Source organism: Apium graveolens, chromosome 11 (assembly GCF_009905375.1).
Source record: "Apium graveolens cultivar Ventura chromosome 11, ASM990537v1, whole genome shotgun sequence".
Lineage (NCBI taxonomy): Eukaryota > Viridiplantae > Streptophyta > Magnoliopsida > Apiales > Apiaceae > Apium > Apium graveolens.
The window spans coordinates 165352322-165371956 of record NC_133657.1 but is presented as its reverse complement, the minus strand read 5'-3'; the positions used below and the strand labels follow the sequence as shown (position 1 = coordinate 165371956).

The 19635-nt window shown below is 30.8% G+C and overlaps 1 protein-coding gene across 1 annotated transcript; it reads right to left on the bottom strand.

Annotated features, from left to right (window-relative positions):
- Positions 1–2479: 2479 nt before the first annotated feature.
- On the bottom strand, positions 2480–4489 carry LOC141696840 (high affinity nitrate transporter 2.4-like). Its single transcript, XM_074500963.1, has 3 exons — positions 3606–4489; positions 3374–3489; positions 2480–3279 (listed from the first exon to the last, which is right to left on the bottom strand). The coding sequence occupies exons 1-3, from the start codon at positions 4413–4415 to the stop codon at positions 2613–2615; spliced, it is 1593 nt and encodes a 530-aa protein (XP_074357064.1). The 5' UTR covers positions 4416–4489; the 3' UTR covers positions 2480–2612.
- Positions 4490–19635: the final 15146 nt, after the last annotated feature.

The following is a 19635-nucleotide window of genomic DNA, read 5'->3' as shown; positions in this document are numbered from 1 at the left end:
TCCCTAAATTCACGCCTTCTGTTGTAGTTTGAATTTTCCTTCCACTCAATCCCCCAGCTGTATCAACCTGCATAGTTTGTGGAGAAGATTTCGGGATATGATTGTTGCCTTCTGAAACTGAATTCATCCTCTCACCTTCTTTTCCCGTGTTCCATGGATCTTCATCACTGCCACTACGAAGCCACTTTGCACCTATTGGCTTAACCTGACTTCTGAGCGGAGCACGCATCCATACGCCATAGGGCTTAACTATCTCATGCTCAGGAGTATCAAATAATCGAGAACAGAATTTATCAGAATGCCCAAGAAAGCCACAAATAAAACAGAATGTAGGAACATTCTCATATTTAAACGTAATCCAGAACCATTCATCCCCTGATTTCCTCACCTTCATTCGCCTTTTTAATGGTTTTGAAAGATCAAGAGATACACGCACACGCATATAACCACGCCAAACTTCCTTAAAATTTGACTTACATGACTCAACATACTTGCCGATAAAATTTCCAACCTCCATTATGACATTCTCAGACATGAAACCTGGTTTAAGATCATGTATTTGGATCCATAAATCCATAGTATTCAAACTAACATCACCTGGGTTCTCTCCTTCCTTCATACGTGCCATGACCAATGCTCTCCTATTAAAAGACCACGGGCTCCCCTCCAATATACGCTTTACATCCAGCTCGTGATAAAACTGAAATAGATATAAGTTTGTATCCAACTCCTTCATGTAAACCCCTCTCCCAGGTTTCCATAAAGCCGCTAATGTCTGCTGCATTGCTTGAAAATCCACTCGACCTTCTGTCAAGAAACGAGCCACCACACATAGTTTAGCATCGAAGTTTGTAAAACCTTGATTATTCCCTTTTATTCCTCCAATCTCAAAAGCCAAAACATCTTCCTCCTCGTCTTCCAGCGTGATATTATTCATAGCATCAATGATACTACTAGACGATGCCATAGCTTTGAAAGAAAAACAATGAAATGATAAGAAAAAAGACAAAACTGACGCTCTTCAGACTAACATATCAAACCATGTCAAAAGACAAGACTTGTTACCGACAAGGATCCCCAATATAAAAAAATATTAATTAAAGGGTATTTTAGAATCTATACATCTGTATACTTACAGTAAAATTATGTATATGTATACTTACAGTAAAGTTCGATTTCAGCTGGCGGTGAAGAGAGATTATTATCCATTATTTCTAATTAAGGTGAAGTTCAAGGCTGACAATGGTCCATCTTGATCGAATGGTTTTCAAATATCTTGAAAAACTATAGACCTTTCGGAATTAGCTGAACTAGATTGAAGTTGATCATCACTAACAAGTCTGAATCAGTTGGCAATGAAATAATATCCATGTTGTTGATGATTGGAGAACAAACTGATGAACTAAAGTTGCTTTGAGATGGATTCGGCCACCGACTTTCGGCGCAAATCCTTGCTCAAAATTCTATTTCAATGGCCACAATTTTGCTTTTCCTTTGTCAGTTCAGTGACTGACGCTAATTGAGGTTTCCTCATATGAAAATGTTTTCCAACTTTGTGATATAATTTTTTAGATAATTTATGAGAATTATCTGAAATACCCTTTAATTAATTAGTTTTTTAAAAATGTTATTTAGTAAAAATAGATCCTAATTCAGTATAAATAATAATTAAAAATAGCAAAACAGAGTGATCATGAACATGAGTATGCAATATTTACCATTTATAATTAAAAGTTATTGTTAATTTTTCCACTTTCGACGGGATCATACAATTGAGCGGCGTGAATTATATATTTTGAGCAGCATGATCATGCCGTACTCAACGTCGTCATTTCTTTTCTATTTACGTATTTATCACGCTCTTAATATGCACCAAAAATGCTAATATTAGAGCTCAATCAAGTGACCTAAAATTCAATGCTCTAATGCCTATTTGATTGAATTTTAGTATTCAGTACTTATATGTAGCAACACCTCAAATCTTTTATTTTTAAAAATTTTCATTCATGATAAAATGATTGTTTCTCTCGTGTGTCTCATCTCGTGTTAATAATTAATTTTTTAGCATGCATATGTACCTTGTAGTGTACTGTACAGGTAATGAACGAAAAAACACTAGAATTTGTGCAAATTGTGCACGAGTAATGAAACTAGTTTATTTTTATATTAGCATAAATAACCCAAATAACATTGAAATAATTCTCAAAATACACTTGTGCTGTTCTTGCTGGCACCGCTATACACATAGCCTTATAGAATGATCAAGTGACTCTGCTGTTCTAATGAAGTCTTTGAGAATTGAGTTGTTTTTGTCAATAAGTTCTCTTGCTGCTGATCTCTTCTGTATGTCTTTGCAGTAATTTCTAAATGAAATTATTTTTAGATTTGAGCAATAGTAGTAATAGTAGTTTATGTATTAACATTTGATTTAAGCTAAATAGGCTTCATTTAGCAGTAAAAATTCTGAAGTAAAACCATGTGTGATAAAACTAAACTATCATAAGGTACATAGTACAAAAAAATTAAGAATAGCTTGACCTTACAATATGAAAATCCAGCCTAAATCCTTTTATTATGAATATCAGTTCATATCGTTTCCTGTCCATGCACCATTAAGCATGATCCGGGGTAGCATAAGGAGGAGTTGGCGCAGAAGCCACACGACGGCCGCGCTCTGACCTGCTGTTTTCTGCAAATTTAACACTTCCCTGATGCATACCCTTCTGCTTCTCATCTTCAGTCCACTCAGAAACATAGTAATGTTCTTCACTACCTTTAACGACATCTCTTGATGGTGGAAGAAACATACTACCCCACTGAGGAAAGTGAACAAATGCCACAGGCACGGTGCAAGCTACTATCATAATTCCCATGTATGTTAAGCCCATTGCTGTCGATAACTGTGAGCTCGTAAAGAACAGAAGCTGTGTCAATCCTGACCCAAAATTCCCTCCTGCACCGGTCATACCGGATATAATTCCTAAGGATCGACGTGAAATGAAAGGAATGATGCCAAAAGTGGCGCCGCATGCAGCTTGAACTCCGACAGAAAAGATAATCATCATTGTTATAGCAATTGGAAGGGAATTAGAGAGGCCAAGGAAGATACAGAACAGTCCTCCTAATGTTTGTAGTATCCAGAGAGTCCACAGCCTTCCCCTCATTCCAAACCTTCGCGCAGCCACATCCGAAGCGTATCCACCAAAGGGGCGAGCCAGAAGGTTAGCCATACCAAATGTAGCAGCAATAATGCCAGCAGTTTGGAGTTTTAGATCAAATCTGTCACAGTGTTGGACATTTCACAAGGTTACTTTAAATGATAAAAAAAATATTATTATTCTAAATATTAATACAATATAAAAAAGAACAGTACCTGTCAAAAAAGTATTCAGCAATGACATTGTCAGTCGACAATTCCACACCCATAGAGTATCCATACAAAAGGACAAATATCCATGTTCTGTAATTGGTGATAGCATACCAGAACACCTGAACATTGAAAAGAACACAAGTCAATTATTCAGAAACGAACAATTTGAACAGATTCTGAATTCAGAACTCGTATTAAAAATGTTACCAAGGAATAAGGTGTTATCCAAACTAACCTTGGAGAATTTATCTTTCGAAACATCACCCTTCTTTTGTAAAGTACCTAAATTCCCATCAGGCAAGTCTTGACCAAGTGTCAACACCAAGATCCCCATGATCACATGAAGCCAACCAGGGATGAAAAAGGCGATCCTCCAGGCAGTGAATGGAGTAGCTCCTGCACGTTGGATCATGTCGTAGAGAAGAGGCATGAGCAATTGAGTTGCTCCTCCGCCCATGTTTCCCCATCCGGCTGCAGTACCATTCACGGTGCCTATAATCTTACCATTGAACATGGTGCTCATCCAATACTGACACGTAACAAATGTCGCGAGGGAGAAGCCAATCATGAACCTGACAGCTATATAACCGCTGGCATCCGCCACAAATGACATACAAAACACAGTTGGGGCTGTAAGCATGATGACAAATGCACAGCCATATCGCGGTCCCAAAAGATCACAAACTGCTCCCATTACAAGCCTAGAGAAAATGCTGCCTGACACCGAAGCCACTCCAGCATTTCCAACATCCCCTTTTGTAAGGTTGAGATTATCGCGAATGATTGGGACTAGTGGAGCAGCAGCAAATGTGGACACAAAACAGGTAAAAAAAGAAATCCAAGAAAGATGAAAAGTCCTCATGTGAGGATTGGCAAAGGAAAATAGCTTGAACGCTTTAGCCTTGTGTTCTGAATCAACTGGTAAATCAAATTTTGCTGTTGTATCAGTTGGTACCATCGGTGAAGCCACTGCGAAAGCCAGAACAGGCTCTCGTCCAGTGACTCCATGCATTGAGCTCCCTGGTGATCCTTCAATATCACCCATTTTTCTTTAATTACCAGTGCTTGATGTGATATAAAGCTTGAGAAAGTTAGTGCATTACTCTCAAGTATTGTTTGAAAGGATGTTCTGGATATTTCTTGAGATGTCTTGCTTTATATAGGCCTTCATGGTTGACATTTTAAGTTTCTGATAAACCCTGTATAAGCCAGTGAAGATTACCAATGGTTGCATTATGCAACATCTCTAATATAATAATATCATAAAATAACCTAGTTTGCCAAGTCAAATTATGAAAAGTAGTAGCCTCATCAAGCATCCCAAAGGATAGGAATGTTCAGTATAGTAGATATAGTATATTTTTTGTATTATGATTACCATTATATAGTTTTTAATCCAGGCACATGTCTGTGGACTGTGATTATGATAAATGTTCTTTCAAAATTTGCAGCAATCTTATGTAAATAAGTTGTTCCTAGTATAGTCAAGTTGATGAAGACAAAAATCATTTGAGATAAGTCAATCTTAACCTTTCATGGGGTCTAAAAGTTCAATTGAAGCAACAATTATTTATCTGTGTATATAATAATCTGGTCGTCTGGAAGTGCAGGGGACAATGCCGTACTGATTATATTTTAATCTCTTAGTACTATTCTTATCAGCAGCTTTCATGTATTAAGAACAGATGACTGTCATATCTTAGTTGATCTAATAGCTTATCATGATCATATTGGCCTGTACATAACATGACTCAAATAAAGAGTCAATTAAATTTAAAATCCGTCACGTCTTCTTAACCTCCGACCTGGTTGGGTTTTGATGTGTAGCTGCAGAGTTTTGGACACATACAAAATAACGCCAGTTGAAAATGGTGGCTCGTCAGCACCTTCTGCGTAAAAATAAGTTCTGGTTTTTCGCAGGGAACCAGATCCAGAAGTAAGTAAAATGGAATGTCAATAATCTGAAGGAGTGTGTGAAAATCCAAACTCCTTGAACTTATATTGATCTCTTATAGGTTAAGAATTTAGCACTAAACGATTGATACCCCGAGTCTTAGGAGTCGGCATTTGCAGGGTACTAATTTCTGTTGGAAAAAACTTAGAGAAAAAAAGACACCTACATTTTTTTGCAGAGAATTTGTACTGCTATATTTCTTGTTATTTCTTTTTTCTTGTAAAATTCAAGGTAAACTAGCCATTATATAGGCTTTACAAACATATTAAAACTAACTACTACTAAAACTAACCACTACTAATTAATGGGTAAATTACATGTCCATAATTTACTCCATAACTCCACTAGCCCACTACTAAACAATTCTAAAATAATATTTTTCTCTAATAATTAATCTATTGCTAAATATCTAATAATTAAATAAACAAATAATTAATAACTAAATTTAAGATTATTCCAACATTCACCCCCATAATCTTAAATTTACGAAGCACTTTCTCTTCGCCTGTGATGCACTTCTCACCACCATCAATTTTGATGCACTATCTCATCAAAAACACTTTGGAGCACTTTCTCTCCAAAAACACTTTGGAGCACTTTCTCTCCACAACTCTAAAGGAGTGGTTCTCCCTCGATCAATTGTGCCATCCTTTCTTCATCATTCTGAAATCTACAATTCTTTGCCAGATGCCCATATTTTTTGCATTTGTAGCATTGTGGCTTTCCTTTGTACCAGCAGTCTTTTTCTTCATGTCCCATTTCATCTTGATATTTCACTAAATATATATGGAGAAATTTTTAATGCCATTTGAAATCTCAGATAAATACTTAATATATATATATATATATATAAATGTATGTATTTCTCAGAGTCTCACAAGCCTTAGAACATATAGCTCTGATGCCATGTTGGAAAAAACTTAGAGAAAAAAAGACACCTACATTTTTTTGCAGAGAACTTGTACTGCTATATTTCTTGTTATTTCTTTTCTCTTGTAAAACTCAAGGTAAACTAGCCATTATATAGGCTTTACAAACATATTAAAACTAACTACTACTAAAACTAACCACTACTAATTAATGGGTAAATTACATGTCCATAATTTACTCCATAACTCCACTAGCCCACTACTAAACAATTCTAAAATAATATTTTTCTCTAATAATTAATCTATTGCTAAATATCTAATAATTAAATAAACAAATAATTAATAACTAAATTTAAGATTATTCCAACAATTTCGCCGCATACGTGTTCATGTTAGAGCGTGAGGTGCTAAATCAAGTTCATTGACAACTCATCAATAATATTAATATACTATTGCCTCGTCTTTTAATTGTACTTTTACACCCTTCTTGTCAAAATTTACTCCAATAATTAGCATTCAAAATTGTCAAACTACTTAGTTACAAGTATAATTAAAAATAGATATGAAAGTACATGTCTTTATTGTTGGGTTTCAACCCAATATGAATATTGGGCTTGGTGTTAGACAATTATTATTATAATGGGAATTAATAATATTTGTAAGCATAGACAATAATTGTCATAATCGGATTAGATAATAATTTTATGAAATGACAATTGTATAAATTGACAATTGTTATTGTAATTGGATTAGGTATGTTATGTTGGTTAAGTTTTGGATGGCTATATTATATCTTATATATAATTGGTGTAAGGGAGTTTAGGTGGTAAACAAACAAACACCATATATCTATACTATATTATAATAGTCGGAATAGAGATAATTTGGTTGAACAGTTTGTTTCAACGATAATTCCCTAATTTTGATTATTACAAAAATAGATAAATAGTGTTATATATCTAATAAACTGCTAAATTATTAAACTACTACTAAATATAGTATACTTATCCTACTAAATTACGAATACAACTTATCATATTATTAAAAGATATAAATAATAGTGTTACATATCTGCTAAACTACTAAATTATTAAATTACTAGAAACATTCTATTTATTCTACTAAATTACGACCACATGTAATTTTATTATTTTTATTATAAATTTATAATCATTATATATTGATATAAATATTTTAAAAATATAATATAACTTGATAAATAAAAATTTAAAATATTAATGGAAACCCGTGCATCGCACGGGATTTATGCTAATATATAATTAATTAATGTAACAGAGTTTAGGTGGTATGGTAAGGTGGTACGGTAAGATGGTATGGTCGTCAAGACAAGATTGTTCCTAATACTTATCAACTGAAAGAAACAAACAAACAACAACACCAAAAAACAATATATGTAGCAAAAAATTCCTAATATTTATCAACCGAAAAAAGAAGAAATACCAAAATTATAATAAACATTAAGTTGTAAAAAAATTAAAAAGAAGTTAATAACGATAGTAGACATACTCTATAAAAAAGAATTCGGAAGTCACATCAAAATTCACCCAAAATCTTTTTATAAAAAAAATTAATATAAAAAGTAGATAAACTAAATTAAAATTTACAGTACACACCATCTAAAAATTATAGAGTCAACAATATAAAATTTTAATAAATTAAATAATATAAATAACATATATTTCATGAGTAAAGCAAGTAAAGTCAATAAATCCAAATTAATACTAATGAAAATAATATTATCAACTTATTTATGATTATTTATAAATACTCATATTTTCTATCATTATTATAATATTGTATTATATCCTATAAATAATTGGCGTAAAGTACAAAAATAAAAATTTATTCGTATATGGTATAATAAACTTATTAAGTGAATATGTATAAATTTAATAATTTTAAAATTAGAAAAATATGAAATTTTAAGCAAAAAAGCAATACAACAACTAAAATAAAAAAACTAATAAAATAAGTTTTAGCCATTAAATAGAGTTAGAGATGTCATTTTATAATTTTTTTCAAAAAAAAATTAATTTAATTCAATATTAAAAGTTCAAATAAAATATTTATAAGATATCCGTGCATTGCAAACAGATTTCAAAAAGTTAAAGAAACAAACAAACAAATAAGAAGAACAAATACATAAAAAAAGACTTAAAAATGTGCAAATAAATACTTTACACCAAATATTACCACAAACAAATATTATATTAAAAAATAACTAAAAAGCAAAAAAAAAATCAAAAAACATACTTGGTGTGAAAGCAGTATAAGCAACATTTTAAATGTTTTATATACAGAGGCATCATTGAAATGAAAAATTAATAAAAAGATAATTTCTATAATAAAAGTAGTAGGCATACTTTATAAAAGAAGAATTCACATTTAATTGGAATTCACACCAAAATTCACCCAAATTTTTTTATTAAAAAGTTTTTAATATAAAAAATAGAAAAAATAAATTAAAAATTACAATATTAAAAATATAAAAATTTATTAAATTAAATTAAATATTATGTAAAACATAAATTTTATGAGTAAATAAAGTAAAGTAAATAAATCCAAATTAATACTAATAAAAATAATATTATCAACTTATTTATGATGATTATAAATTATCATATTTTCTATCATTATCTTAATATTGTATTATATGATTGGCGTAAAGTACAAAAATAAAATTTTAATTATACATGGTATAATAAATTTATTAGGTGAATATGTATAAATTTAATAATTTTAAAATTAGAAAGATATAAAATTTTAAGTAAAAAACAATACAACAACTATAATAAAAAAAATATTAATAAAATAAGTTTTAGCAACGAAATAGAGTTAGAAATGTCATTTTATAATTTTTCAAAAAAAATAAATAAATTTAATTCAATATTAAAAGTTCAAATAAAATATTTATAAGATATCCCGTGCATTGCACGGGGATAAAACTAGTATACATAGTTATATTATGTTTGATAGGTATGCTTAATAGATGTAGTCGTTTTAAGTATCGGTTGGAAGATGCTTGAGTATTGATTGGCTCAAGTATTAATTTAGGAAACCATTGAGCTGTTATATATTGATGTATTATTCATTATTGTTTGGATTAATAATACAAGTTGGGACATGGGTTTTTCAGCGTCATGCATGTTTTGTATGCGTACTCTATATTGGTAGAACTGAATCTAGAATATGTGTGTGTGTTTCCTCCTAACAAGTGGTATCAGAGTCGAGGTTCGGGTTCTTAATGAATTGGGCTGGAGGAAAATTCGAGGTTTAATTGGTATGGTGGAGTATGTTAATGGATTTGCTGGCAAAGTTACGTGCAGTATGGTGGATGACTTGCAATGTGGATCAATTCGTTCGGACTCGAGATGGAAGATGGACGGGATCATTGCAATAGTTTCAACAGTTTGATGATTGATCAACCAGGTGAAGAATTTGGATGATGGCCTTGATGTTCTTCAAAAGAGGCCCAAGGACTTTGAAAGCAAGGATCGAGTGACTCAATGGTGAAATGAGGCACTTGTGGTTGATGCACAAGATTTTTTAGATATATACGTCATTATGATGAAGAACGATAGTTTGGAGTTCACTATACGGGTTTTAGTGATTCTAAAAAATTAGAAGAACAAGATGAATTGATTCTTGTTCGAGGGGAGGCATAGGAAAATGGACGTTGATGTTTTGATGGTTATTGTTCAATATGATCTAGAGTATTAGGTTGAAGGGGAGGATTGTTGGGTTTCAACCCAAGATGATTGGTTGAGCTTGGTGATAGACAACTATTATCATAATGGGAATGGATAATGATTGTATAGGTAGACAATAATTGTCATAAATGGATTGGATAATAACTGTATGGATTGACAATAACTGTATGGATTGACAATTATTATTTTAATTGGATTAGTTATGTTATGTTGGCTAAATTTTCGATGGCTATATATACATAGTCATATTATGTTTGGTAGGTATGCTTAAGAGAAGTAGTCGTCTTAGGTATCGGTTAGGAAATGCTTGAGTATTGGTTGGCTCACGTATTAGTTTGAGACACCATTTAGGTGTTATGTTTTGATTTATTATTGATAATTATCTGGATTAATTATACAAGTTGGGACGTGAGTTTTTCCACAATATATATGTTTTGTGTGCGTACTCTGTATTGGTAGAATTGAATCTGGAATATGCGTGTGTGTTTTTTCTCCTAACATTTATTTGGATATATAACATTGTTTTCATTTTGGAAGCGTGCCAAAAGGTGCCAAAAATTAAATACTTTGGTTGGTACCCTTAAGCCTCCAATGGATAGCCAACAAGAGTGTCATGCCATATCATGATACATGATATTTTGACATTCTTTTTAGCACCACCAATGAAGATGCTCTTAGGTTGTTCGAGAAATTTCTATGGTTGGAAGCAGGGAAGCTCGGTAAAAGCTAGCGCTAATCCTCGCAACTCGAAAGGAACGTTACACGAAAAATCCTTTAATGCCTTAAATCCACAAGACAAAACTTTAATCCACAAGTTTTCTTGAATTCACAAGAAATATAAGAGAAAAACACTTAGGTTCTAAAATATAGATCATATGTTACATAGTAAGATTGTTTATGTAGGGATAGAAAATCTTAAAATAAACTAAAAACAAATCCTAATTAAAAATAAATTGTTAGGTAATGAATTACACACAAGGGGGAGGGGGTGAATGTGTTTTTGTGTTTTTGTGTTTTTATGTTTTTCTTGAAGTTTTTATGGTTGTGAACAAAGTGAATTAAATCTTGCAGTGAGATGTGTTAATACTGAAATTAAACAAGAAATAACAGTGAACACAAATATTTCAAAACTCACTTAATTTTATATTAAAATTAAGAATATGTTGCTAAAGAGCTTAGCTTCTTCCTTGAGAGAATACAAGATTTTTCTGATCTAAATTATTACATCTAACGAAGGACCAGTGTTAACTTTATATGACAGTTAACTACTGGTTTATAGAGTGTATAATAAGAGATTCTATTCACTTTAGCAAACTGTCACTAATCATTCCATTTTAGGAAAAGTATATCTTCCATTTCTGGCTTAGCATATCTTTGCATACTATGTTAACTTTGATCTTTCTTTGTCAATTAATCTTCACCCTTGATCTTGCATACTCTTCAAGATATTTTTTGTAGACTTGTCAATTCAACTGGTTGGATTATTTTTTGATTGTTAATCTTGGATATTGAACTGGTCTGCACTTTGTACTTTAAGTTTTACCTCGAGATCTCCAGTTTGGTATATAGAGAGCTTGACATCTCGATAAGTATATTGGTTTATCAAGATCTCTCATTACTCTATAGTATATTTGACTTATAGAGTTCTCTGAGTTATCTATAAGAGACCTTAGCTTGTCGAGATCTCTCATCTTCATATCTTCACTTTGTCTTATCGATATCTCTGAGTTCTCTAGTGACTTGTTGACTTGTTGATAACTTAGAGTTCTTTAGTGATATTTGACTTGTCGATAACTCAGAGTTCTATAATGAATTTTGACTTGTCGATATCTCTGAGTTCTCTAGTGAAATTTGACTTGTCGATAACTCAGAGTTCTCTATTGATATTTGACTTGTCGATAACTCTGAGTTCTCTAGTGAAGAAATGACTTGTCGATATCCCCAATCTTCATGTCTTCAATTTAGTTTGTCGATATCTCTGAGTTCTCTAGTAGCTTTCATGAGTTCTCTATAAGTCATTCTGGAGTTCTCGAATGACTTCTCTATAACACTAAATCTGTGACTTGTAGAGATCTTGACTTAGAACATTTTTCTCAAAACAGATTTATTCAACTCCAAACTTCTTCATAATTCTGCTGAGGCATGATCTTCTTGATCTTCTTCCAGATAGAATTCTTAGGCTTGATACTGTTTAAAGAAAAAGACTTCAGTCTGCTATTTGACATTTTTAAAGACTTTAAATGTTACAATACAAAATGCAAACTAAGATTACAATACAACTTACTTAGGGTTGTCAATTTGACTTAGTCTTGTTATTGTTCAGGCATGTCTTGCACAACATAAATAATAATTAAAAATAGGGTGATCATGGATTTTTGAGTATGAGCATGCAATATCTACCATCCATATTGTTAAATTTATCTACAATCCTTAGTAAAAAACTATTGTTAACTTTTCCACTATTGGCATGTTCATGCAATCCAACGGCGCCATGATCATGTCATCATATATTTTCATCAGCATGGTCATACAATACTCAACATGATCATGTCTTTGGTCTTGTCACATTCATCATACCCTTAATATGCACCGAAAATCCTCCTACATCAGACTCCTCCACTTCAAAAGAAATCGACCTCGAGTTCTCACCTATACAATGAACTACATTTTATTTCTCCTTATAATCTCTCCACGTTGGTATATTTATAAGAAAACACGATATTAGAATTTTATACATGAAATTCCCGCTAAGATTAAAATATTATGAAAACAACACTTGAACTAACTTCAACTTCTTTAAACCCATTACTTGTATAAACAAGCACCACAAATTTAAAAAAGGGATTCTAGACACTCATATCGTTCAATGGATAAAAATATGCCCTCCATCATTGTCAATTTATACTCCCAACTTTTGTGACATAAATTCAAATAAAACTGATATGATCTATATATTACTAACTCACCTGAATCCACATCAAATATATCATAAAATGTAGTATCTTTGCACTTCGAACTATCAATGTCTATCACATAATTTTCACTTACGTTAGTGACAACCAGTGACTTATTATAAACAATAATATAGGGTGCTAGGTAAATTTGTGAAGTCAGCTTGATTTCATCTACCGTATCATTGAAATTAATATTATCGTGATATTGACGATTCACAACAATCCCAAAAATTTGGAGCCTCACCTTGCATACTGTATGAGTTAAGCTTTGATATCGCAAATTATTCACTAATATATAAGTTTCCAAGGATAAATTTGGTACGCCTTCAACATGTAGCTCGACACCATTTTCATCTTCATAAACATCATCGAGATTTACTTGCTTTCTTCTCCATCCTCGTTATTTTCATGTTCTTTAATAACATGAATTTCATCATAATCCGTAGACATACGATTTTCAAAACTTACTATCTCATAATATTCTCCAACGTGTTCCACTCTTTTCAAATGGTTTTTCATATTAACATAATCAAACTTAATCGCGTCTTTATCTCATACATTCAACAAACTACCCAAATTTGGTTGAGGACTTTTATATATCGAACACATTCTCAACATGATTCTGTTCACAATATTGAGCCATATTATCTTCTTGTTTACAACCAATATATATCTTAGACTCATAGCCCTCTGGTAAAAATCTCTATATCATCAATTGTTTCATCATCCGTGACAAAGTTGTCGCATGCCTATCAAATAATGATATCTAAAAAATTCTTCTAACAATTAATTAGGTAAGTCAGAGTCGATCTCATAGAGACAAAGGTACCAATCGCTAGTAATTCTTGACTCGATTTAACTAAACAAGTAACACAATAAAAATCGAGAGTTTATTTAACTAAAATTATACCTAAAGCAAAAATGTTGTATTAATCAAATAAATAAAAACATATAGAATTAAGTATCCCCACTAACATTAATCAAAGCAATTACGATTTCCTGCCCCAATCAATCATATACTACTCAAGAGGAAAGACTCGCCCTATAAAATACCAAAAACCTCTCTCACGTATTAATTGCTACTCTAAAATACAATCAATCATATTTTCATGGTATCATGTAATTTAGAGACGTTAAACACATCATCTTAACTTTCTAACAATCCGTTCTACCTATTTTCATGAAGAAATTCATGTTCTTATTGGATAAATCACAATCACTTATTTCCCACTTTCGTTGATAAATAGATATTGGTTTAAACAATACATATAATCACATCTGACATGTAATTGTTATTTAAAAACAACTCAATAAGCAAGGACATGTAATATAACTAACTTGGGGGATTGGGAAATCACACATCAATCATAACTAGGGTTCAACTTAACGTTAAACTAAAAATCTACTCACTCGTGACTAGATTAACAAAACACATAAGATAAGAACACATAATTGATATTAATGAGAATAGAGAAGAAAACCATCAATCTTTTACAAAAAGAAAAGTAGTAATCCTCGTCTCTCTGTATCTCTCTCTCTCTCTCTCTCTCTCCCTCCCCCTCTCTCCCCCCCTCTCCCCCTCAGTAACTCTAGGCCGCATCAGTTTTAATTTGATATGTAGATCATTGTAGAATGAAGAAAAATCCGTTATCTTCACGTGGACTGTAAATCTTTCAATTCAAACTTCTGGAACTCAAGATATGACCTAAATAATAGGATGCTCATATGACCCAATTAAAGAATTGCAGCAGTAGATTATTAGTGAGACTAAGATGATCTACACGAATTTTTTCTTAACCAAGTAAGCATTTTTCTTTTTGTAGCATACACATTGAAAGAAACTGCTAATGTTTTATTTTTTGACTATAAAATTTTAAAATTTTGAGCTATTTTAACGGCTCATTAGTTTTTTGCTTTGAATTTCCATAAAATAAATAGTTGTGTCTCTTTATTTTTGTTTAAATATTAAAAACTATTATTTTAAGAAATGTTTTGTCTCTTCATACATTACGGGGAAGAGTACCGTGTTACTACACTATGTTGATGTAAGAACTAATTCTACTAGAGTATATCAAAAAGAAGTCAAACAGTATGCTTATACAAAGTCAATTAACAATTATCTTTGTTATTTAAGTTGGCTATGAATTTTTCCTTTTCACTTCATTCAGGCTGAGAATGGTACTTGTTTCAGTTTAATAAAAAACTAGGGCACTTTTTTGTTATAATCTAATTCTTTATAGGTTCTAGCTTGGTGGTAATCTTCAAAAATCCTTAAAAATACTACTACAAGAAAATTTGGTTAGGTAGAATATATATTTATATGTACAAAGTCCTGTTACAATCTTTAACAACTAAAAGATAAAAGTAAAATAATATTATAAGTATTAACAACTTGCCAATATAATAATATATATATATATACAAGTATATTAACATTCTAGTTTATTTACGTTAAAATACTTGCATTTATTTATTTTAAATTCCAATTAAAAGTACTCAGTAAAATCATATGCAATATCAAAACTTTTTGTCTCATCCCATGTTTACAAGTTATCTTCTAGTAGATAAATGTATACCTTAAAATAACTTGATTTAATAGCAGATGCATCGTGGAGTTTGTCTTTTGAAGAATGATTTATAATACCAACTACCATGAACATAAAAAATTAATTTATTGCCGCTTCTACTGGTTTCTTTGAAGTATTATGCTTTTACATGCACACATGAGTTTAACATATTACATAAAAAAGTAGCTAAATGACTGGCTGTGTTTTATGTCCCATTTCATTATTGTAATATTCATTCCTAACAATTCTAACTACCTTGATAAAGTCATCTTCATATGAACTTATATAATTTTTTCATGTTACTATATGATCTCTCAAAGCATATATTGAGGATGAATAATATGACACAAAATCTTCGAAAAGTGTCATGAGTAAAAAATCCAGATTGAGATCACTTCATCTTATCTAGAGGTATCTTTCTTGGTCTAGACTCTTTTGATGTTTAAGACATAAGTTTTTAATCTTCTAAATAAAAAGTCTTTTTCTCGATTTACTTTCCTTTGATATGGAGTTGTCATGTACAGGCTCTTTTGTCAAATAAAATGTGACTACTTTGTCATCAGCCGCCTTTTTATTATCAGATATTAGTCTATTTATGATAAATATGAATATTATTTTTATTGTATATAATATATATCCGTTGTCTAATGTTTTTTGCTTCTGACTTATAAGTTAAAATTCGTTGAGATTACTTATTTCGATATGATATCGTAGTTTTGCGCAAAGCAAGGGCTTTTAAGCACTTGATGAATGAAGAAGATATTGAGAATTTAAAATGGCTTCAAGTGTTTTAGTTAAAATATTAATGAAATTACATGTACTATAGTCATTTAACTAAACCTAGAAAATTTATAAATCTCTGATCATTTTATGCCGCAGCAACTACAATTTATACAACAAAAGCAAGGAAAAAATGGATATTGAGAAAGTCAGACTATAAAATCTTTCTCTCATTGAAAAGGGAAATTTTTAAGTTTAATCGATTGTAAGTTCAACAAATGTATAATTTATTTTATAATGTTCTAATCAATTTCTACAATGTAAATAATTTGTTGTAGTACTTCCTACAAAATTCAAGTGGTGAAATAGAAGTACTGAATTGTTGAATTACTGAAGATTGTATTAATCAAATAACTAAAAACATCTAGAATTAAGTATCCCCACTAGCATTAATCAAAGAAATTACGATTTCCTGCCCCAATCAATCATATACTACTCAAGAGGAAAGACACGCCCTATAAAATACCAATAACCTCTCTCGAGTATTAATTGCTACTTTAAAATACAATCAATCATATTTTCATGGTATCATGTAATTTAGAGACGTTAAACACATCATCTTAACTTCCTAACAATCCGTTCTACCTATTTTCATGAAGAAATTCATGTTCTTATTGGATAAATCACAACCACTTATTTCCCACTTTCATTGATAAATAGTTATTGGTTCAAACAATACACAAAATCATGTCTGACATGTAATAGTTATTTAAAAACAATTCAATAAGCAAGGACATGTAATATAACTAACTTGGGGGATTGGGAAATCACACATCAATCATAACTAGGCTAAAAATCTACTCACTCGTGACTAGATTAACAAAACACATAAGATAAGAACACATAATTGATATTAATGAGAATAGAAAAGAAAACCATCAATCTTTTACAAAAAGAAAAGTAGTATTCCCCGTCTCTCTGTATATGTTTATCTCCCCCCCCCCCCGCTCTCCCCCTCTCTCCCCCTCCCTCCCCCCTCTCCCCCTCAGTAACTTTGGGCTGCATCAGTTTTAATTTGATATTTGGATCATTGTAGAATGAAAAAAAGTCCGTTATCTTCATGTGGACTGTTAAATCGTCCAATTCAAACTTCTGGAACTCAAGATATGGCCTAAATATTAGGATGCTCATATGACTCAATTAAAGAATTGCAGCAATAGATTATTAGTGGGACTAAGATGATCTACACGAATTTGTTTCTTAACTAAGTAAGCATTTTTCTTTTTGTAGCATACACATTGAAAGAAACTGCTAATGTTTTATTTTTTGACTATAAAATTTTAAAATTTTGAGCTATTTTAACGGCTCATTAGTTTTTTGCTTTGAATTTCCACAAAATAAATAGTTGTGTCTCTTTATTTTTGTTCAAATATTAAAAATTATTATTTTAAGAAATGTTTTGTCTCTTCATACATTACGGGGAAGAGTACCCTGTTACTACACTATGTTGATGTAAGAACTAATTCTACTAGAGTATATCAAAAAGAAGTCAAACAGTATGCTTATACAAAGTCAACTAACAATTTTCTTTGTTGTTTAAGTTGGCAATGAATTTTTCCTTTTTACTTCATTCAGGCTGAGAACGGTACTTGTTTCAGTTTAATAAAAAACTAGGTCACTTTTTTGCTACAATCTAATTCTTTATAGGTTCTAGCTTGGTGGTAATCTTAAAAAATCATTAAAAATACTACTTCAAGAGAATTTGGTAAGGTAGAATATATATTTGTATGTACAAAGTCATGTTACAATCTTTAACAACTAAAAGATAAAAGTAAAATAATATAATAAGTATTAACAACTTGCCAATATAATAATATATATACAAGTATATTAACATTCTAGTTTGTTCACGTTAAAAGACTTGCATTTATTTATTTTAAATTCCAATTAAAAGTACTCAGTAAAATCATATGCAATATCAAAACTTTTTGTCTCATCCCATGTTTACAGGTTATCTTTTAGTAGATAAATATATACCTTAAAATAACTTGATTTAATAGCAGATGCATCGTGGAGTTTGTCTTTTGAAGAATGATTTATAATACCAACTACAATGAATATAAAAAATTAATTTATTGCCGCTTCTACTGATTTCTTTGAAGTATTATGCTTTTACATACACACATGAGTTTAACATATTACATAAAAAAGTAGCTAAATGACTGGCTGCATTTTATGTCTCATTTCATTATTGTGATGTTCATTCCTAACAATTCTAACTACCTTGATACAGTCATCTTCAGATGAACTTATATAATTTTTTCATGTTACTATATGATATCTCAAAGCATATATTGAGGATGAATAATATGATAAAAAATCTTCGAAAAGTGTCATGAGTAAAAACTCCAGATTGAGATCACTTCATCTTATCTAGAGGTATCTTTCTTGGTCTAGACTCTTTTGATGTTTAAGACATAAGTTTTTAATCTTCTAGATAAAAAGTCTTTTTCTCGATTTACTTTCCTTTGATATGGAGTTGTCATGTACAGGCTCTTTTGTCAAATAAAATGTGACCACTTTGTCATCAGCCGCCTATTTATTATCAGATATTAGTCTATTTATGATAAATATGAATATTATTTTTATTGTATATAATACATATCCATTGTCTAATGTTTTTTGCTTCTGACTTATAAGTTAAAAGTCGTTGAGATTACTTATTTCGATATGATATCGTAGTTTTGCGCAAAACTAGGGTTTTAAGCACTTGATGAATGAAGAAGACATTGAGAATTTAAAATGGCTTCAAGTGTTTAAGTTAAAATATTAATGAAATTATATGTACTATAGTCATTTAACTAAATCTAGAAAATTTATAAATCTCTGATCATTTTATACCGCAACAACTACAATTTATACAACAAAAGCAAGGAAAAATGGATATTGAGAAAGTCAAACTATACAATCTTTCTCTCATTGAAAAGGTAAATTTTTAAGTTTAATCGATTGTAAGTTCAATAGATGTATTATTTGTTTTACAATGTTCTAATCAAATTTCTACAATGTAAATAATTTGTTGTAGTACTTCCTACAAAATTCTAGTGTTGAAATAGAAGTACTGAATTGTCGAATTACTAAAGATTACTTTATAGGCGGGGGAACATGTTGAATAAATTAGCTTCATTTATAAGTTGATAGTCAATATCATCAATGGAATAAGAGTACTTTATAGTATATTGGTTATTTTTCTGGATTTATGTTTTAATAAGATTGTTAGCTTGAACCACAGTGGGAATGCGATATTTATTTATGTGTTAACTTTGTATTTGTTAAATTTGAACTTTGATTTATAGTTCAAAGTTAAATATGTATTTAAGTTTTTAATGTTGAGAAGATTTGAATTACTACATTTGAAAAATTAAAAAGTGTAACCAATATATACTTTTATGTTGGTAAAACTAGGAAAA